The 23,404-nt window shown below is 35.3% G+C and overlaps 1 protein-coding gene across 3 annotated transcripts; it reads left to right on the top strand.

Annotated features, from left to right (window-relative positions):
• Positions 1-9,725: 9,725 nt before the first annotated feature.
• LOC120328581 (putative flavin-containing monoamine oxidase A) lies at positions 9,726-22,063 on the top strand. 3 transcript variants are annotated; one of them, XM_039395110.2, is made up of 12 exons: positions 9,726-9,805; positions 10,144-10,291; positions 11,356-11,443; positions 12,063-12,240; positions 14,887-15,001; positions 15,642-15,796; positions 16,782-16,865; positions 17,488-17,691; positions 18,576-18,728; positions 19,207-19,394; positions 20,325-20,510; positions 21,112-22,063. In XM_039395110.2, the coding sequence occupies exons 2-12, from the start codon at positions 10,174-10,176 to the stop codon at positions 21,206-21,208; spliced, it is 1,566 nt and encodes a 521-aa protein (XP_039251044.2). In that variant the 5' UTR covers positions 9,726-9,805; positions 10,144-10,173; the 3' UTR covers positions 21,209-22,063. The 3 variants fall into 3 exon arrangements, with proteins under 3 accessions (XP_039251044.2, XP_039251045.2, XP_077970725.1); XM_039395111.2 differs by having other exon boundaries at positions 9,739-9,805; positions 10,156-10,291; XM_078114599.1 differs by lacking the exon at positions 9,726-9,805 and having other exon boundaries at positions 9,846-10,291.
• Positions 22,064-23,404: the final 1,341 nt, after the last annotated feature.

The following is a 23,404-nucleotide window of genomic DNA, read 5'->3' as shown; positions in this document are numbered from 1 at the left end:
ATTTTTCCTCCAGGCCCGTATCCGAAATTTTATGCCTTTTGCCCCCTTACAGAGGCTTTTTATACTGATGGTCCCACTGTTCATCATTCCAGGGGTATTTATAACATTATTTCGATTAGTAGATTCCGTCAGTTCATGCTCAACAAAGCGAAAACACCCTGTGAAATAACCTTATCTAGTAAAAGAAAGTAAAATCAATTTTGCACCTCCAGCTGCTTTGTGGCCCCTTGGCGAACCACGGACCCCCGATTGAAAACCACTGCCTGTTCTAGGCATTCTATGAAAAGAGATTGCTTAAATGTATCAGGGCTGTTTCACAATCTTTATTTATCATAAAAGACTTTGCTTCAAATTCAATCTGAATTGAATCTGACAAGTTCTACAGACTTCACGCCATTGAAAATAATCCAACTCCAACTAAACTGAAACTCCCATTTTGAATTTGACAAAAAATTTTCTTCCAGACTCCAGAATGTGATATAAAAAAATGATATGTATATACTATCAGGGATCAGAGTTGTCTCATCTTTTTATTTTTCATAATGAAACGTTGTTTCAAATTGAATTTGACAGAAGTTATACAGACTTGGAGCAATTGAATACTGAAACTCCCATGTTCATGTTGACAACAATTTTGCCTCCCAATTCGAGAATCAAAGCTGGAAAACTGACTCTGGATCCAACTACCAATATTGAGATATCGAAACAAAAGCTTCGACATACACAAGTCACTCTATTTTCAGAATATAAATTCTGACAGATAAAAGTATTAACATACTATTCTGGCAGATTTAGAAGCTCAACTTTGACTATTTACTAATATGACTATGGTTACCAAATGGAACAAAAACATACACCCAAGATATTACCCTCAAGAGAACTTCCGTAGTATGTGTACCAGGTTAGGATTAGGCCTTAATTTTATTCTAATTTTTTATTTTAGTTATATTACCAGTTCGGAGACTATCTGTTTTAGCCTAAGGTTTCAGTCTCTTTACACAACTTGATGTGAAGTAGGCGAATAAAATTGGTTACCTCCATATTCGTACACACAATTCTGGAGTATGTGTTATGTTTGCGTAGGTCATGCGCGATTAGCGCGTCTCGCTGGCTGTATTTTTCAGCTGATTTTATGTATTCGCACTCACAATATTTCATGGAATGGTGATAAAATCGAATGGAAACAACTCATAAAAACTATTTACTAATTTCATTATCTGAAAGCGGGCCTATATTGCCAGCCGTTGGGCCTAAGAATAGCGTAATCTTTAATTATTTTATTTATTATCAATGCTGGGTAATATATACCATACTTTTGACTCATGATAAAAGAATGCCCATCTGGACCTCAGTTTATTGCTATCCGAACAGTGACTTATATTGTCTGACCCACACTGTACACAGCCTATTTGAATGCTTCCATCAATCACAATTGTTTTGAGTGAATTTGGACATTTATACAAAAAACAGAGCACAAACAAAACAAAGTATTCAATTTGCTATGGCATATATGCAGTGGTGGGATTCAGCCGGTTCGCACCGGTTCTATAGAACAGTCTCACAGAATTTTATGAGATCAGCGAACCGGTTAGCATTACTGGTTTATTTGATAAAAAAATAAGTCTTCTTGTAACAGAAACAGCTGAACAATATGGCTTTAATGATGGAATCGTCTGACAAAAAATTTGAATCCCACCACTGCCTATATGTAACGAATATATGTAATGGATATATGTAACAGAGGTATGTAATGGATATATGTGATGAAAAAAATATAAGACAAATTTCATCTCCAATACTCAATCTTTGTGTGCCAATCGCGAAAGCAATTCTTGTTTTCGCGCACGCAAAGGTTTACATTACATTCTGTGCATTTTATGGTTCCACGTGAAACAGTTATTTTTTCCTCTGCAGATGCGACTTGCGACTTTTTATAACACACTGGGCATCTTTTTTGTGTCTTAGTTGCAACCGGAAAATGTAATCCTGTGTTTTGTAGCCTTGCCAAAGATGCCAATGCCGTTTCCGAAGTTCGTCTAGAAGCTCTGTGACCTCCTATGAGAGAGGTGACTAAGTTTATTCTGAAATCTACCCCGGTCCATCGCCGTCCTGAGAGATTTTCAGCGACAACTCTAGCATTGTGGACTGCAACTTCAATCAAATAAGAAAATATTCTCCGGTACCAAACTCTTGACCGCCTTGTCAAGTTGTAATACTTTCTCATTTGGTCAGATAGGTCCACACCCCCCATATTTGCGTTATAGTCCTTGAGGAGAGGCGGGCAGGGTATTTCAATAGAATCTGTCAAGTGGCCTCGCCGGACTTTCCTTTTCACTGTTTTTTTACCGGTATCGGCTGGATCGTACTCGGGCTCGTGGAAAGTTGATAAGAAATACACAACCCTATTGTCAACCCATGACTGGGCGAGCAATTGGTTGGACACTCGCCAATCACTTGTTCCTCTAGGAATTGCACTCACACGCGTGACAATAAGGTCTTTTGGAAACACTACACTATTGCTTCTGAAGGTTCCGCACGCGTAAACCCCTTTTGATAGAAGGTCTTCGAAAAGTTCGGGACTCGTGTAAAAATTGTCCACGTACAGACGATGGTACAATCCCTCGAACGGGTTTATCAAATATTTCACAACCCGTGAGGAGAGTCCGGTTTCTGGGCCAGCTGTTGGTTCTCTGCCCACATAAATTTTCAATCTCGAAACATACCCTGTGGAAGATTCAGCCAGCACCCAGACCTTTATACCAAACCGTGCTCTTTTCCTTTTTATGAATTGCCGAAAGCTAATTCGGCCCTTGAAAGGTATCAAAGATTCATCTATGGACAGATCTTGGCCTGGCTTGTAGCAGCTCTCGAACAATGGCAATAGTAAAGATAATAATCCACGAATCTTGAAAAGTTTGTCTTTCTTTGGATCATCTGATCTTGGCGCTAAAGCTTCATCACAAAAATGCATATATCTATGTATTTCAACAAATCGATCTCTCGGCATTATTTTATTGAAACTTGGTACATCGAATATCCAATTTTTCTTTTGCCAATAAAGATGGATGTTTGGAAGACGAATGATTCCCATTGCAATAATCATTCCAAGAAATGCTTTGATTTCTTTCACATCAACATCTTTCCACTCTTTTTCTTCAATATTCTTTGTTACAGCGGCCACTATAAAAAAAAAATGAAGTGAGTAAAAGATGTCGACAGGTCTATTATCAAATATCAATCCTACGAAAACCTATTCACCAATGGATTTATTAGTCTTGTTTTATAATAAATAAAGTAATATACAGCAAATATAGCAATACAAGGTGCTTACCCTGTATTTTTCGAACGGCATTGAGATTGGTCATCTTGACAATGAATTGAAGGACTGCGGTGTTGAAAAACTGAAAAAAACAGTCCAAGGGCGTGGACGTGCGATTTAGCTGGCGATTCTGTACCATTCTTTGACCACCGAAAGGCTTATTTGCTCTTCTTATAAAAGATTTCGTCCACTTGTACGAAGAACGAATTCTTGGAGAGGGCGTGCAACGGCCCCTCTTGGCCCCAGATGTTGTTCTCGCACCTTGGGGTCGACGCTTCCAAATCCGTGGACTTGGCATGTCTGTAGGAATACAACTCGACATGTCTGTAGGAAAACAATAATGTAATTCTTAAATATTACGTCAAGTTTCCAACGACAAAACAATAAAATTCATACAAACCTTCAGTTTCTTCTTCTTCGACCTCTTCATCATCCGACTGTATGAAATCTCCTTCCGAAAAGTCAGAATCCTCTAAATCATTTTCATCCGAATCGCTAGGAACAAATTCTTCGTTCTCTATTTCCCAGAGGCCATCCTCTCTATTGGATAACTGCGGCTGCTGACGAGATAATAATGTGATAGTATATCGTCCTACTATAGCGCATGAAATGATATGACTCGCTCGAGCGCATGATAAGCCGACTCCCTAAAAACGGTCTCAAAACGCCTATTTTTAAAAAATTCGCATATAAGCCGGCCCTGCGATTCGTAACACACCGTATCACAGTTAAGAATATCAAAGTATTCAAATACTTCTTTGTCTAATTTTCGAATAATAGCTTCCTTTCGCCTTCATCACGGTGTTTCGTTGTCAAGAGAAATATTCAAATGAATTTTGGCGCTTTGCCACATATTGATAAATAAAATCAGCACTTTTAATTATCAGTAATAACATTTAAACTTAGGAATGTAATAAATTAATAATCCATATTATGTATGGTCATGACTGAAAAGTTATTATCAGTAATGTACATATCCCAATCATTACGGAGATAAGAGTCCTTATCAGCGCCACTAAAAAATAACATAACATTTGTTTTGTAGTGTGTCTAAGTTATGTGCATATAAGCCGACCCCTTAGTTTGGCAACTTTTTTGGAGTTTTAAACCCAGCTTGTATGCGAGAATATACGATAGTCGATTTCGACTTTTTTCTCACACGAGTGTGGGCTAACGTCACACGAGTATGGGCTGGCATTCTGGGAGTGTTATACGATAAATTAAGGCATCCTAACCATTTACAAACTACTAATTCATATAAATCAGCACCAGAACCTTTGAGAATCCGGCAATTGATGGCACAAAATGGCCACAAATGCCACGAAAAGGAATCAAACTCTGCTGCACAATAATAAATCTATCCACTGTTGCCAGATATGTAGGTAAACAAGCATGAAATTCACAGCAAGATTTCACAACAAAAAAATTGAAATCTAAGCGAAATATCACACCCACTCCACTCATTTCCATGAATAAAAATTCAGTACTACTATTTGTTTACGTCCTTCCTTAAACATCAAGTTCTAACACTTATTATCGTTTCAAGTTTGAATCATAGATGAAATGACTATTTTATGCCAACCGGCATAGTAGGTTGAGTCCTTGGGCATATCTAGACAGAACAAGATAAAACCAGTTCAAACCTGTAAGGTTTTCAATATAACTTCAATATCATGATCATCATCTCCTTCATCAAGCTTTTGCTTCATTTCCTGGAAAAATTAATATAATATCAAACAAAGCATAAATGCAGCGCTCCAGATTGAGTCCAGAAGTATGTGTAGCAATATGGAGGTAGCTTTTTTTGTTCGCCTATTTGCATCAAGTTGTGTAATGGAACTGGAACCTATGGGAAGAGGGATATTCACTTGGCTAACTCGAACAGTCCTCGAACTCATAATAAAACTAAAATAAGGAAAATCAGTATAAAATTATGGCCTAACCATAACATGGTGTACACATTACAGGAGTACCCAAATGCTAACGCTTTGCACTTTAATAAACTGACCCATTTCCTACTAGATTTGATAAAGGCTGGAAGATTCTAGCTCTACAAATAACAAAAGCTGTTTACTACCCGGGCTGCTTATTCAGAGCGTAAGGCATGATGAAAAAATGAAGAATGCCATCAAGGTAGCATTTAGATTTATTATTCGATATCAAAACCACAAAATACAGCTTAGAAAGCTTATTCTAGAATAGTTCACAATATTTATTGATAATTTCTCAATTTGAAATTTAGCTACTGGTAAGATATAAGAATTCAGATCACCTAGGACAGTGCCCAAATTTTTCACTGGAAATTACTTTAAAGTGAGAAACCTGCACTTATTTACCATCAGCGACTTTTGAAATTATGGGGTAGCTTTATTTAAAGCAAAATAGATACTGCTAGATTTTACGCCGTGATATTTCCCCTAATATACAATTCCTATTGAGCAACACTTTAAAGCTGAATATATGATAGACAATAAAATTTACTAGTAAATAAAATCAATAACTTATAAGTTTTTATTGTAAAAAAAAAAAAAACAGATGACCCAAAAGGATTTTCATGCGACCCAACTTTGGGTAGCGACCCATGACTTGGGAAATACAGACTTAGCAGACAAACTTGTACCTTGTATCGCCCAAACTCAAAAACTAAACTGTTACATCCAACTACTCTGTCACAGTTCTAAGCACATCAGTGACAGCATCCAACCACTGCCTCCTTCTCGGAAGTTTTGAGCAAACGATAATATGTCCTTAATTTAAAAATTCTTATTCCTACTTACAAGTAACTTATCAATGGTGACTCCATCATCTTTTATCTGTAGAGTTGATTCTTTCATGTCGCTATCTTTGTTTTGTTTATTTATTAATTCATCTAAATCTTCTTGTTCTATTTGTCCCATGGCATCCTGAAGGAAAATGTAGGATTTCACAAATAGATGAAGTTAGCAGATAGTGTTCAATTGCCTATTGGACTTCTTTATGGAACAATAATATCATTTACATGAAAATGATCTCGTTTTCCTGAAAACAGTGATATGCAAAAGCCTGGTGCCTTGCTTATGAGTTAATGACTAATAAATTAGATTAAGTATTTCGTTTCAGATATTGTAGTACAAAGCCTATCATCTGAGTTAGTAACATTAATTTCCATGTCTTGTTAATAATATTAGGATACCTTGACTGACTCCCTTTTATCAAAGTATAGGTAGTATGAATCAGGGGGGGCCAAGGTTTTTGAACCAGGGGCCAAAAATTTTGCCCACCTAGTTTGGCAAGCGATGTGTGATGTAAAAGTTACATTTTATGAACAATATTTACAGTGTTACAAAGCAAAGGTGAAAAACAATAAGTCTGTGCCAAAACTAAATTTAACCACAATCTCAACAAATTCCTTGAGCTATTTTTAGCTAAAACATAGAAATTTGATTTCAGTTTGGTTGTGGTTGTGGCAGCATCAGGCGAGTCAGGTTGAATTACCCGGATTTGGCCTTCCCAAGCCTGGTATAGATAGTTGCTATAAATATATACGATAATAAAAATTAATACCAAATTAAAAACTTCGAAAAAACTGATGTTTGTCGTTGTTAATTTTGTTTCTGTCTTTTTTTAGGGAAAAAAGAAATTCTTTAAAAGGGGAGACTTGGCAGAAAAAGAACGTGAAGAATATGAAAAACGACACAATATACAACGAGAAGATCCAGAGGCTGAGAAGCAGCGTAGACTTTAACTCACCGATACTTTGAATAATATTGAAACAAAATTATCAGCGACAAACATGAACCACTACAGGAAATGAATTCAAAGTAGTTTTCAGTTGTTTAATATAAAATTTCAAAGGAAACAGAAAGATAAGACTACTGGTTTTCAACCTTTTTTTTCATGGCCCATTTTCATTGCACAAAAATTCTGTGGCCTACTAATTTTCCAGGGAAAATTTACAAAAAAAAATTTCTGCAAAAATAGACACTTTGCTTTTAATAAAAAATTGGAGAAAATTTCATTTATTGTTACTACCATCAAATTCAACTAAATTTAGCTGTAGCAATTTTCAATATGTCTGTGGCCTACCTGAAAATGTTGATTAGACAAACTGAGCTCATTGTAAAATTATTAAAACGGATTGAGCAAGGATTCATTCCATGTTACCTGAAAATCATTTCTCTGCCCTTTATTAATTTCTGGAGCCATAATTTCAAGTTTTCTCAATCTCTGGAAAGCTTCATAATCCGACTCACCAAAGAGTGTAATCGGTTCATTACGTTCTCGAAGTCTTTTGATAACCTGAGAATGTGAATGAAAAAATTGTATAAATACTGGATAACAAATTATACGTTTTTCAGGATTTAAAGACTTAGATGGGATTTACACAGTCTCTCGTCCGGTTACCAGTCCATGTCGGGTATGGGATTAGTGAGCCAGTTATTTGTTTTATAAAGCATGGAATTGATGGCGGTGGAAGCCATAACCAAATTTAATTTTTTCAATATCTAAATGACATTAGGAAATGCAACATAACATCTTGGAACTTTCCTAAATGTTCACGGATTGGCAGTTACAATCACAAAAAATTGTAGCTGCAGCAAAAAATGATGCGTTAAAGCAGTGGTCGTCAAACTTTTTGAGACGCGACCCCATTTTAAAAATTATGACGTATGATAAGCTTGTGACGCCAAGGTATGACAAGGAAAAAAATATTTCGAACCACTAAAAACCAGTCACAGTAAAATCTCATTTCCAAAAATATTATCACGCGCTCTAGATTTCTGGATTTCGTGTTACAATTTAATTATTGCCGTCACACAATAGCCTTATTATAAAAGATATCACTGTAATTCAGAATACCCAAACTTACTATGTAGTGCTAGTCAGCTCAGTGTAACATGCACGCAATAGAATAATGAAAAATAAAACAAGAATACACCGCCGGACATTCGGCGACCCCTGAAATATTCGAGGCGACCCAACTTGGGGTCGCGACCCACACTTTGGTGATCACTGCGTTGAAGGATACATTTCAAAATCATTCCTTAATGTTGAATGTAGTGTAGTAATACATAGTATAAGTCCATACATAACTGAGAAATTTATGAATTACCTCTTGTCTTGACAAAGTCATAGGAAGCTTATCTTTGTCTGGCCCAATATTATTCAAAGTATCGGTAAGTGAAAGTCTACGCTGCTTCTCAGCCTCTGGATCTTCTCGTTGTATATTGTGTCGTTTTTCATATTCTTCCCGTTCTTTTTCTGCCAAGTCTCCCCTTTTAAAGAATTTCTTTTCTCCCTAAAACAAGACAGAAAATCAAATATAATTTTAAATTCGTTTAAGCTATTTCCAATGGGAATTTAGCATTTTGAATAGGACTAAGGATGGGCAATGTAGAATAATTATTATTTCAGAATACTTAAATCGAATCCTGAATACCGAATCCTATTCTATTTTTACAGTTATTTAAATTGTGGGAATTTTCCACCCCATTGGTGGATTAAAATATTAGAAATATTGTAAATGAATTACTGTGTTTGTATTTAATTGGAAATGTACTGAGCATTGGATTTTATTTGATACAAATCAGGCATTTCTCAGTACAATGAAATTAAAGAATTTTAACAATAATTTTTTGCCTTGAACTGTTTAAAATTCACGTAGTGTCCAAATGCTGATATGCTTAATTAAATATTGAATACAAAAAATAGATATTCAACAGCATTAAAATAAATGTGCAACAGTGAGAAGTGTATTAAAACTGTAAAATATTCACTTAGTTTCTTTGAAATATTCAGATATTGCAATTGGGCTAGCAATGCCAGTATTATCAAATAATTTAAACGAAACATGGTTTAATTTGCCTTGTCTACAACACAAATATATGTAAATACTGGAATGGGATGAAAACAATGTCTGAATACTTGCAAACAGAAATGTGAGCAAGTTGGCTAAGAAAATTTAAAGACTGGACAAAATTGAATCCAGGTCTAAAAGCGCCGGATTGCAATACATAAAAAGAGAATGGAGTTCAAAAAATTAGTCTCACAGCAATGATGTTCTTATCTTCAACTAATTTTCTCTTCCTATCGACTTCTCCCTTCAAAATTGCAGCAAAATCCATGACGGAAAACAACTAACTCTCGATCTCAGGAGAAACTCTGCATAATATATTGTTGTTCTCTATCAACATCTTGTGGTCAAAATATAAGAGAAAGAGCGGCATCGATATACTCGATATCTTCTTATCTTACTCTACCGGATAATAAATAAAATATTTAGAAATTATTTAATAAAGCTATGCTACAAGTTAATGTACTGAAACTGAAAGTAGATATGCTCGCACAGAAATTGCGTAATATCTATATTATGCTGATTTGAGATTAAATTTTCTGGCCAAATGTAAACAATATCGGCAGACAGGCAGAGGTTTTGTCCGCCTTACTTTGCACACGTACCGGTATTACCTATTTCAATTGTACAATATTTGGACGAACTCGAACACGGTGAGTCAATTGGTGGATATGGTACTATAGCCAATACTGCAATATATTGCAGAGTATAGTTATCCAATACTGTAATATCGGAGAATACCGAAATATCTGAAACCCTTTCGTAACTTATGCATCTCTGCAATACTGCAATGGATTAGATTGGAGATGGATTAGAATAATAAATCCAATATAAACTTCTATATGTTTCATATATTCGCCAGCATTAAAATACTTAGAAATTAATTTCAGAAATTAACAAACTTAGATATATTGCTTTCAAGTGATTGCCTGTGATTAACATAAACACCTATCCTGCCTATGCTATCTTATGTTATAGCTTATATTGAAAGGTTTTGTTCCAGTTCTTATTTCTCTACATCATGGCATCTGTAGAAAAGTTTGACACCGTTGTCATTGGTGGAGGAATTGCAGGTCTTTATGCTGCATATCTACTGCAAGAAAAGAAAGATAAAAAAGTAATTCTGCTGGAAGCGAAAGGTTTGTACTGTACTTCTAATTTTTCTCTAGCGTAGGATCTGTTTGGCAGCTTCGAAACCCTTGGGTAAAGTAGAAATTTGTTTTGGTCCATTGTATGACATAGGTCAGGGGTGGGCACAATTTTTCAGTATAAGAGCCGCATGCTGTAAGTCAGAACTTTAAAAGAGCCGCAGAATTTGTGAATTTATTAGTATTATCAAAATACCATGAACAGAAAAGAAATTCACACAAGAGTCTAATACCAATAAATAGATAAACAAGGCAGCTATACTCAAATATATGCACAATTAGAGTTCATTTAATTTGTGTTTCCTTATAGCTGATTTACGAGGGTAGCCTCGTAAGAGGTTTTCATGATTCGTTTCATGGTGCCATTTAACATTGCTGACTTTATTCTGACTTAGTAGCTTATGACAGATTAAGCACAAAAGTTTATTCTTCTGACTGGTAAATTCGTACGTTCTTCCCATTCTGACTTGACAACTCTGTTTTCATCTTCGTACTTTCGTTTTTAATGGAGGACATATCGCACAGTAACTTAGTTAGACTAACTAACCGCAATCAAGTTGCAATACCGCCGACGCATCAATAAACATTGACCATTGTGACGAAAGATTTGCTGACTTGACTGACTTAAATTCAAAATTTAACGCTACAGCAATTTTCATACTAAAACATAATTTGTCCTGATCATTGACGAAAACTTCTTTACGACTTTTAATAAATTAAAACAGTTTACATTGAAGTTTTTCTCTTAGTTGAAATTTGGATAATAATTTATGTTAGCGAGAAGAGCCACACAAAAAGTCTGGCGAGCCGCGGTTAGCCCATCCCTGACATAGGTGATAGTGATAACAATCCTTTATGACCATTACTGTCATATTTATATTGTCTTCTGATACGACGAACAAATAAATATTCATTCTCATGAAATATCAATATTTGATAAGTCCGAATATATAAGAAATTGATAAGCCAATTTTTCTGATTCACTTGCTGGCTCTTTTTTCATAAAGAATTTTTTGATTATAATCCAATTTGTTCCTAATTCTGAAATCTGTCAGATCGTATTGGAGGAAGAATGGATTCAGCCGTATTGAAATGTGCAGGTGGAACAGATACTTGGGATGTCGGTGGACAGTGGGTTGGAAGGTTAATTGTTTATGAAATACCTTAATTTGTATCAATATTTCATTTATGAGTGCTATATTAATATACTTAGCTTTTAAGATATTTGTGCATAGTAACTCTGAACAAGTATCTACACAGGCTGTTACTAATACATATACTGTTTTGGAAAGTACTATAATGGCACAGCCTCTGCATTTTATCAAACCCTTGGTTAGGTTGTTGTTATGGAGTTTGAACTCTACGTCTTTATATATCCATGGCAACATAGTTTGGTCTCAAACCATGAACAAAGAGGAGTATTCGAAAAAAATATTCTGATGTTATTCGGCTATAGTAGAAGTAATAATCCTAGCACTTTACTTGAATGGGTTTCAAAGATAATCTATTTAAAAATTCATTTAATGCTCGTAATTTGTTTATCTGATATACCATCATGGTGAGATACATGGTGATTGGTTTTAACTATTTTTTTTTTACCATAGTATCAATCGTTAATTTTTTCTTAATATATATTAAGATATATACAGCTACAATAGATGGATAGCAGTTAATACCTATTGAACCCAAAGGTTCCATACGTATCACTGTACTGTATCAAGTATATTCATTTATGAATAATTTGGCAAAAAATTTTCAACAGGACCCAGTACAATTTGATTGAAGTTCTCAAAGAGTTTGGTCTTGAAATGTACGATCAATATTCAAGCGGAATCAAGAAGTTGATGATTCACGATCCAACCAATATCAGGTCATATTCTGGTCTGATACCGACACTTGGACCGCTGGAATTATTGGAAATTCATTACATGATGAATAAGGTATGACATTTTTCAGTTTTATTAACAACTGTGTCAGTCTTGTATATCTTACCTAGTGCAAACAAGAGCGAAGCTAGCGCAAAATTTGGGGAAAGGTTTTTTGTTCTTCATATAGCTTTACGGGTTCTCAACACATGACTCGGCATTACCAACTCATATTATCAGTAAACATAAAAAGCACCGCTTTTATTAGAGCTAAGATCTGAAGCCCGAGCCCGGCCCGACATATCGGGTCAGGTCGGGCCTGAAATATTAATCATTATGCTCGGGCCGGGCCTGAAATGCCAATCGTTATGTTTGGGTCGGACCTGGAATGTCAATCATTACGGTCGGGTCGGGCTTCTCTATCGCTGACTTTTTTTGAAATAAATATATGTTTATGAAAAAATCTATGTGTGGATACTAAACAAACGAATACTTGTTATAAAAGAAATAATTTGAATAAAACAGAGAAGAAGCTGTAATGGACTTTTCCCCAACCTTTGAATCCTGAAAATATTCTTCCTATACTTTACCATACCCGGCTTGGGTCGGGTCGGGCCTGAAAATCCAGTTAATTAGTCGAGTTCGGGTCGGGTTTAATACCCACGGGCCCGTGTCGGGTCAGGCTGGAATTTTTGGGCCCGATCTTCTTCTCTACCGCTTAGTACACAGTAGAACATTAACCACGTTTTATAAGGACAACCAATGACATCAAACACAGGTGGCGCTATAGGGTATATTACATCATATTGTAACAGAAAGGGCTAATTTAATTTTGTATCATGACATATATGATACGATGCTTGCTCTTGCCTTTTTCTCCGAACAAAGCCTGATGAAAGTAGCCACTGATAAGTAACAATATCTTAAAAGAATATAGCTATATAGCTATACAGATGTACTTCGCTGTCAAAGTCATCCGAGGCATATAGGCAGGCTTTTCCATCTATCTCGTTTGGTTCATTTGGTGAAATGATTATTGATAGCAAGCCAGGAAATGACTGGTTATGAATAGATCGTTCAAAAAAAAAGAGCAAAATGTTGTTGAAAAAGGCGATGAATTTATGTCTTACTGAAAATGCCGTAAAATTGCATTTAAAAAGAATGTTGAAAAAATTTTTTTTTTGGGGGGGGGAGGAAGGGGGCTTTGCCTCTCAGGCTACGACTATGAGTGTGCAACCACCTAGTGACCATTTCATCAGCATTAACGATTTTGGCTTTAATAAAATTCACTATCTAATAACTTTTTTTCTGATTGTATTAACCTAAACTACCACAAGTATTGAGTCAATCTGTATTTATTAATACATAGTTTTTATGCTATAATTTATTGTAGTGTAGTGTAATGTTAATGGTCGCTCATAACTTCGCTCATAAATGGGACTTCTTTATTTATAAGTGAATACGCATGGCCTTGTGTCGAGCGAGATTCCATAAAAAAATTTCCCTTTCAAATTGGACAGGTAATGCCAAGCTGGAAAGATTCTTTCCAAAGATAAAACCTTGTTTATCTGTGTTTTTTAGTAGAGTGCTTCAGGTAGATTGAAGATCTGAAAGAGCTAGTCTAGTCTATCTGGAGTTTAAGCTCAGGCCCGCTATCTTTGATCTAGTGCAATTGTTCCCAAACTTTTTGAGCCGCGCCCCCTTTTTAGAATTTGTCAAGTCTCGCGCCCGCCTCAAAAATAACTAGCTAATAATAAGCTTCAAATAACAGATAGTAAAGCGAAAGTAATATAGCATATAATAAAAATACAACAAGCACAATAGCTTTCTGCAATCTCTTAAACAATATAAAATTGTAAATCTAAAATGAGGCAGATCACATCTAACAAATATTTTTAATTAGTTTCACGCCCCCTCAAGAATCGTCTATGCCCCGCTTGTTGGCGTGCCCATCCCATCTAGTATCTGTCTATAGAGTCACTGTAGCAAAGCTGTGTTAGCATTTTTTTTTCTTCTAATTGTTAACCTTTTGGGAAATTATTCTATAATTCCAGTGTCCCTGTTAAAAAATACTAAGTACTGTCAATAGCCATTTCACTTTACTATCATTGAAATTTTTAAAATACATCAAATGTGTTTATTTTCATTCCAAAAGTTGAAAATAAAATTGACTATAGTCAAGTCTAAATGTGCATGTAGTAGGACGAGGGGGGACTTTCATATTTATATTGGGAGTGGAAAGACAACTTGATCACATGGACTCCCATCCTATCTCCAGCCCATGTCAGATATGGGAATAGTTACCAGATTCATGGATTTTACAGGTGGAGGTGCCATAGCTTATCAACCGTTACATGAACAACCCACCCTATGGCAGCCATGACATCTAGCGCTACTCCCGTAGTGTGTGTGCCAGGTTAGGGTTAGGCCATAGTTTTATTTCAATTAATTTTTCTTATTTTAGTTCTAATACGAGTTCGGGGTATGTCTGTGTTAGCCAAGTGAATATACCCCCTGCTCATAGGTTTCAGTCCCTTTACACAGCTTGAGGTAAAGTAGGCGGACAAAATTAGTTACCTACATATTGGTACACACACTTCTGGAGCACCCATCTAGCAACCATCGAAGGGTCACACACATATAGTTGCAATCACAAGCGTGATTTTAACACTTGCGTAGCCAGCCAAGCTATTTTCACAAAGTAATATTTCAATCTTTAAGGTATCAAAGATGTGCAAAAAAATAGATCTGGATAATATTACAACAGATCCTAATGCTATGGAATTGGACTCGATGACTTTGCATTCATTTGTAACAGAGAAATGCAGAAATGAAGGTTCAAAAGCTTTGCATGTCCATGAGCAATTCAAATTTAAATCTCATTAATAATTTTAATTGCATGAAAGCTTTTTGTTCAATCTATGCAAGCAATCTACTGAGAGTGTATGTGTAGCTGTAGCCTATATATGTTAAACTAGTAGCGCTTATGTTTTGCATGGCGACTTTTTTGCAAAATTCTTCGGAATAAATGTAGTATTTGATAATTCCTAATCCCTATGTAAAATAGATATTTGGAATTTATGATGAAAAAGTATTATTCAAAATTGGATAATATGTTTGAGTTTGAAAATAAGTATTAATGATGATGCCGAAAACGAATCAAATATTTAAATGTACCTACATTCAGTAAGTTGTGTTATTTTATTTAATTCAAGAAAGAATCACTTTTATTCTTGCTACAGCATCCTTGCTACATATGCATACGTATGCTACATATGCAAGTTTACTGGGTGCCATTTGAGATGACTACATTGATATAAAGTAAATTGTCTGTGTTTCATTTATTCTATGAAAAGGATGAAATGTTTGAAAAATTTGATGGAAACCCTTTAAAAAAACCTATTTTTTCCATTGAAAAGTAATGGCCACGGATCATGGTCGGAATGGTATTTTTAAATTGCATACATTTTTTCTAGCCACCAGAGAAATATTCGAAGTTGCAATTCGTATGGTTTTTGGTGTTGACTTGAGTCAAATATCGATGCTGTATTTTCTCTACTACTGCAAACAGGGCGGAGGATTTGAAACACTGCTTGATATAAAAAATGGTGCTCAGGAATACAGAGTCAAGGTATAATTGTTGGTACTCCCGTTACGTCCCGTAGTATGTGCAACAAGGTGGCGGACACCGGGACGTAGTATGTGTATCATGTTAGTGTTAGTCCATGATTTCAGGTACAAATACTACGGGAGTCACTTGGCTAGTCCCCGAACTCGTAATAGTAATAAAATAAAGAAAATTGGAATAAAATTATGGCTAAACCCTAACCTGGTACACATACTATGTTCAGGTGTCCGCCATCTTGTTGCACATTCTACGGGAGCGCCTAATTGTTTAATGAAAATTGTATGAAAAAATATATCGAAATTTCTATTGTAAAAAGTAAGGTATTCTAGGTACGGTAGGTATAAATCGCAGTTTGTTCATTAGACATTAGCAAACTGTAATTAACCTGCTGTGGAAAAAGAAAGTATAAAACAAATAACATAAATTAAAAATGAATAATATGCACATAAAGAAATACACAATGCTATTAATAATCCAATTGTACTTCATTTTGAAAAAGGCAAAATATTGATGGATTGCACATTGAAGCTTAAAATTTCTTTTTTTAATATTTATTCAAATCAGGATTTCAGCACATGAGTAGTAAAACTGTAAAAGTTCAGCAAATAAACTATTTTTATGAGTATATACACTGGGTATGTAAAGGTATATGTGACTTGGGTATCAAATGAATAAAGTTTACAGTCTGATAAAACAGTTTTGTATGAGGTAATAAAATTCTGAATGTTTTCTTTTTGGAATAATCAAAGGTGAATATTGACTAGAAACATATATGCTTCATACTCTTATTAATTGTTTTTTGCAATTCCAAGTGAAATGGTCCGTTATATGGCCAAGCTGTCTTACTAGCTTTCTCTCTGGATAAATCTGAAAAATCCTATCGAATCTCTGGTCAATGACTTAATCTAATCGAAGTCCTATAAATTGTTTATTTACAACATTTATCATTAGTATTTAGTACTTGTTGGACAGATCTTTTCTATTGCAGGGATCAGCATATCAACTTTGTGAAAAAATCGCTGGCAGATTGCGACATGTTGTGCTTGGAGATCCAGTCCAATCTATAAAACAGGTGCATAGAAAAATATAGATTTGCATCTCGATGTATCATTTTTTTAAACAATTTTAAAGATTTGCAATGTATATTTGATAACGGGACAAGTGCGACTTGATTCCACAACTTGATTGAAAAGGGGAATATATAATTACATTAGCATCCAGCGATGTTATTAAATAAACCAAGAAAACTTTGTTTTCCGCTAATATTATGTTATCTCATATACGAGGCAGAGGATCACAGTTTTAGTTTTGCAACTTTTATTTTAGTTTTCTATAGGTTTAGCCAGTATGAAGTGGCAGCACATGGAATGATGTGCTTGAAAAAAAAACATCTTGGGCTGATTTGACAATTTACTGACCGTTAACTGAGTGATAAGGACCAGACATAGTATACTAATTATTATCAATACAGCTATGTCTGCATTAAGACTCTTCCTAAGCATGATTGGCCATCTAACTTTTACTAAATCAATTCCATTAATACCTCTATTCCCACCGTAATTAATATCCAAATAAATTTTTTTTTTCTAGCTCATTTGTGAATCGCATAAATTTTTAAAAATTTGCAAGGATCATTTTATCTTTTATTCCAGCAAGATATCAATACTTTAACATTTCCAATTTTTATTCATCAGACAGAGTTAGATGGGGTCACTGTGATCACTAAACAAGGCAAAACATATCATTGTGATAATGTGATAGCAGCCATTCCTCCACATCTTGTGAATCACATTGACTTCAGTCCTCAACTTCCTTATGATCGGATAAAACTAGGAGAGGAGATGCCTGTTGGTCATTTGATCAAGTTTATTGTTACTTATAAGACTGCATTTTGGAAGGTTTGTGGAGTTTTTGAGTTAGGTTAAATCTTTATATAGGATGATTGGTGTATTTGACAATTACTGACCACTAACTAAGTGATAGAGACCGGACCGGACATAGTTTGTTCGGGGCTCCTGAAGTATGCGAACCAAGATGGCGGACATCGGAATGTAATATGTGTACTAGGTTAGGGTTAGGCCATAATTTTAGGTAAAAATACTACGAGATGCACTTGGCTAGTCTTCGAACTCATAGTAGTACTAAAATAAGGGAAATTGGAATAAAATTATGGCCTAACCCTAACCTGTTAACCATGCTACGTTTCGATGTCCGCCATCTTGGTTCGCATACTTCAGGAGCACCGTTTGTTCTGATACTGATGAACATCTAAGTACCTAGGACTAGATTACAGATTGTAGTTTTGTATCCTAGACTTTTCGCAAGTAGTTTCGGGTCCAGTTTGTCAAAAATCGTGACTTTGTCTGAAAATTGCTTCAAGAAATGCTGCAATCAACCGCAAGGGTCATGCGGTTGGAGCAAAATCTGTTTTTGCCAGATAAATATCTAGCTAAGTCAAGTCAGTAAATAAAAATATCATGTTATGGAAAATTTGACAACCAAATTTCTCTCTTATGATACCAAGAATTTATATTTATAGATTCTGGCATCACATAAGATATATTATTGTGGGTTCCCGACTATTTTCATTGAAAAATCCGAAGTCGTTTTTAAACCCCAAAACATTATCAATTTTTAGTTACAAGAAACAAATATTTTCTGAGGCACATTTTTATGAGTTTACAACTATTTATTCTACAGAAGAATCTGAAGTAAACCCAAATTTTTAATATTAAACTTACTTTTTTAAATGTTTTTTTAAGCTTTAAATTGATTATTGTAGGAAAAAGGCATGTCGGGAGAAACGACAGTCACTGGAGCCCCTGGTTCCATTGGTCCTATATCCTGTACATTTGATGGCACGAGTTCCAATGGAAATCCAGCTATTGTGGGATTCATCTGTGCTGATCATGCTATTTACTGGACAAGAAAAACGGTTTGTTAAATTTTTTATCTCTGTATAGCTTTGGTTGGGAAGTCTGATTCTTTACAGATCACCAACTTAATGTCTTTGTATAAATCCAATGTTTACAAATGAAGCATAACACATTAAACCTAATGTAAGTCTAACTGTTAGAGAGATCCTAATGCAACCAAATACTGTTTTAATGAAAATAACACAAACATGTTTGATACAGATAAGGAGAAATGGCATAACCGAATAACTTCTTTTAACAGGTCTCTAAACTCTGTAAAAGAGTTTTACCCTTGATTTCTATACCAAAGTTTAGAATATTGTTCAGAATAAACTCATATTTATTTCATGTGGGACCATGAAACAGTATGACCAGCTAGACGTAGGCCACAGAATGAAAATTAATATAAAATAAGTTCTTGTATGTAAAAAATATGTATAACAGGGTTGCCAGTTTTAATATTGTTTTACTACTATTATCTTACTCTATTTTTTTTAGATGGTAGAAAGAAGGGAAGCAATTTTACAATCTCTGGCAACTATGCTTGGAGAAGAATGCCTTGATCCAATTGAATACATTGATAAAGACTGGGCAAAGGAATCATACAATGGTGGATGCCCAGTTGGTGTAATGAGGCCGAGGGGATTGATGTATTTTCACCATGCATTGAGACAGCCGTTTGGAAGGTCAGCTCTGTTAATAAAATACTGTCATAATTTTTTGCAGATCTAGTGGGTGCTTTTTGTGATCAGCTGCCAAAGCCATATTCAGCTATAGTAACAGTGTTCTAATAACTTAATTTCAGACCTTCAATTATTTAATTTTAATTAGGTATTGAACCTTGGGTGTCGCTGCTTGATGACCAATCTTGGTTCTTTGCGGCTTCCCCAGTAAAAATGTGTGCTTGATTTTGTGTCAATTTTGTATGTTATTTTTTACTGGATGGATAAAAATAAACTTGACTATGACAAGTCGTAGTTTGGGATGATTTCTCTAACGTTGAAGCCAAACACGTATTCTCAAATCACCCAGATTTGGAATAGAAATTTTGATTTCCCCAGAGTCGGTCTTTGTTCATTGCTATTTGGGGGCTCCCGAAGTATGCGAACCAAGATGGCGGACATCGGATCGTAACATGGGTAACAGGTTAGGGTTAGGCGATAATTTTTTACCAATTTCCTTATTTTAGTCCTATTATCAGTTCGAAGACTAGCCAAGAGCCTCCCGTAGTATTTATACCTAAAATTATGGCCTAACCCTAACATAGTACAGATATTACATTCCGATGTCCGCCATCTTGGTTCGCATACTTCGGGAGCCCCGCTATTTGTCCTTTCCTACAATCTGTCTTAGATAATTCTCATTTGTGTTTCAGTGTTTTGTGTCATGAGTTTGGAAATTTTATATTTTAGCTCTTTGTAGCCATGAAAACTTATCGCTATTTTCTTTCTACGCTGAAACAGGTCAAAATGGCAGTTGTGCTGATTAATAGTTAATTGGATCTTTTATCATCAATTTTGCACTGTTTTTTCCTGTTTTTGCAAGGTTTTCGACAGTTCTGCTACAATTAATGATTTAAAAGATTCAAAATCACTGGCCTATCCTCTTCATTCCAGAGTTCATTGGGCTGGAACAGAGACTGCCAGACTCTGGTGTGGTTATATCGAAGGTGGAATCGAATCAGCAATTCGGGCAGTTTCTGAAATCACAGAGCAGAAACCCTCTTCAGTTCATGAATGGAAAGAATCGAGAGTATTTTCAAACGATTCAAAATATATTTCAACTTTCCAATCCAAGTCAAGGTTAGTCACAGGATCATATCTAGGAATTCTCAAAGGGAAGGTTCTTAAATTTCTAATTGTCAAGTTAGACCGCAACATCTAGTCGGTATAGCTGGAAGACGAGGGTTTCACAAGAGCCTTCAGGTTCTAAAAAGCATTTCGAGCTCTGAAAATTGCTATGTGTGACACAGAAAAATATCTTTTTTTTTCAAAATTTTCAAAAGGCATGGTTCCTATTAAACCACTAAGTTCATGCATCTGAAACGATTAACTGGTCACTCGCACACGATACTTTTCTACTACCATACTGGTTTTCGGACAGGAGGCCATGGTTCACAATATCATCATGCCATATCATTTTCCCCATATTAAATATAAAAATCCAATACCATAAACATTCCCCTGGCATATTCTTCTTCATGTTAATGCACATCTCACATAAGTGATATTTTATGACAGGAAATGAATTTTTCTTTGTTATTACCATACTTAAATCGTCGATGATAGTACATTCATGTTTGCCTTCATCATATTTTGGTTTGGTATATAATGCTGAGTAGTAATTACTAAGCGTGATTGATTCTCTCTCATTTTCGCTAATTGAATTATTTTGTACTTTTAGCTATTTGTGGAGATTTGTCACATTCATGATGCCAATAACTGCTGTTTGCGTCTTGGGTTGGTATGTTTATAAACATATGGACGAAGCTTATTTCTGATGATGCAATAACTGATTTTATCTGATATACATGATTTATTGGTGCCTTTTTCATTCTACTAATCTTTTTTTTTCCTCTCATTTCTCACGCAATGCAGTGCGATAATGTGAATCAGTTTTAGCTAGAATCTCATTTAATGTGCAAGCCTATCTTTTTTTCCAAAGTTGTGCATCAATTATTTTTGGTACTCTCGTAGTGTCTGTACCAGGTTACAATTGGGCCATAATTTTATTCCGATTTTACTAATTTTAGTTCTATTACGAGTTCGAGGACTGTCTGTGTTAGTCAAGTGAATATACCCCCTTCTCATAGGCTTTCATTTCTTCACACAACTTGATGTAAAGTAGGCGAACAAATTAGTTACTTCCATATTGGTATACACCCTTCTGGAGGACCAAATATTTTATATCTTTGTCTAATGCAATTCAGTGCGATAATGTGAACATCTCCAATAGCTTCATTTAATCTGTTTCAGCTAGAATCTCATTTAATGTGCAAGTCTATTTTTTGGTGCTTCCGAAGTATTCGTACCAAGATGGCGCACAACCTGAACATAGTATGTGTACCAGGTTAGGGTTGTTCAGGCTGTGCTTCATCTTGGTACGAATACTTCCGGTGCGCATATTTTTTTATCAAAGTTATTTATCAATTCTAACAGTAATTAGTTCTTGCAATATTATCCAAGCACAATAGTAGAAAAAAAAATTCTTGTGTTTATAATCTTCAACACTGTTTATCCCAAAAATAATTGTTTGTCAAATTTCAGTTTTGTAAATTTTTTAATTATTGTATTATCCTATGCAAAGTATATCTGTTTCATAACATGCCAAATAAATATAATTTTGTTGCATTTAAGTTTAAGAAGATGAAAAATGAAAGGTTGTGTTTTAGCAGTGAAGAACCTCTGACATGAGTTTTATGATATACACACCACCAGTAGTGGGCTTTAGCCGGTTCGCACCGGTTCTATGGAACCGTCTCACGGAATTTTATGAGTTCATCTAACGGTTAATATTTTACGACTTTTTGTAACAGAACCGCCTGAAAATACGACATTTGTATGATGACAAAAAATTTGAATCACATCACTGCACATCACTATAATCTTATTGTCTCGGCGATGTGGCGCATCGTGCTGAGCGTTAGGAATACGCTCGCCACCGCACTTCTGATTACCATTCGTCGGTTCGCAGGTTCAAAACCAGGGTGGCTCACGTGATCGCTGGTCGGATGCTGCTGAAAACGAATAACTGGCAACTAATCTCATAGGCCTACACGACAAAAAATGTTAACAGCACGAGAGGCCGTGGTTTGCCATATGATTAAGCCGTTTCGTGGTCTTTCCACCGGGAAAAATATGTAATTCCTATTCTTCTAACGTCAAATAAGCGTTTAATTTTTTTTCGAGTGTTCTGAGTGTCCGTTAGCCACGACCATACTCGTACCACGTAAACGGACACAACGCCATCGTGAATTCCTTTGGTGGGTCCGCTGGTCCAACAATCCGAGAGCTTATGATTATCATTTTCAGCCTATATGAAGCTCGGAATTCAATCTGCGTGCATGGTCAATTCTAGGAAATTGAAAAAAAGTCAAGTTTCAAACAGTCGAAAAATCGCGGATTACATTTAAAGCGAATTAAGATATTGCACGGCATAGGTTTTGTTCATTGTTCATGTGTATATTGATCAAAAGATCATGCCAGCTTATGTTTTTGGATCAAGTTCGTCGTTGTGGAAAAAGCACGCCACAGATCGACGTCAGTCGCATTCATAGTTCGCAGTTATACTCGACAAGATGCAGCGTATCATTTTAGACTCAATCTTAGTACTTATGTTGGTGATTTTCGCAAAATCTTGCAAACTTCCATCATTAATTTTGATACAATTCCACAAAAATGGTTTCCTTAACGTCACAACGAAACTTCAATTTAATGATAATCGAAAAATACGTCAAATTTAAATCTCAAATACAAATTAAAACTCAGACACAAAAGTGGGGTAAATCAACCTGATATTCGTAAAATACAAATCAGCAAAATCTTCTAATTAATGTGGTTACTCTATCCCGGAGAAATACATTCTTTGAAATTTAGGGTCCTAGCAATGAAATTAAGAAGATATGAGGTTTAAATCATCGACAATATGAGCTCTTGGGCTTATCGGACATGAGTGCGAAATATTTCAGTCAAGAACA

Source organism: Styela clava, chromosome 7 (assembly GCF_964204865.1).
Source record: "Styela clava chromosome 7, kaStyClav1.hap1.2, whole genome shotgun sequence".
NCBI lineage: Eukaryota > Metazoa > Chordata > Ascidiacea > Stolidobranchia > Styelidae > Styela > Styela clava.
The sequence above is the reverse complement of the archived record's forward strand: the minus strand, read 5'-3'. Positions and strand labels throughout refer to the sequence as shown.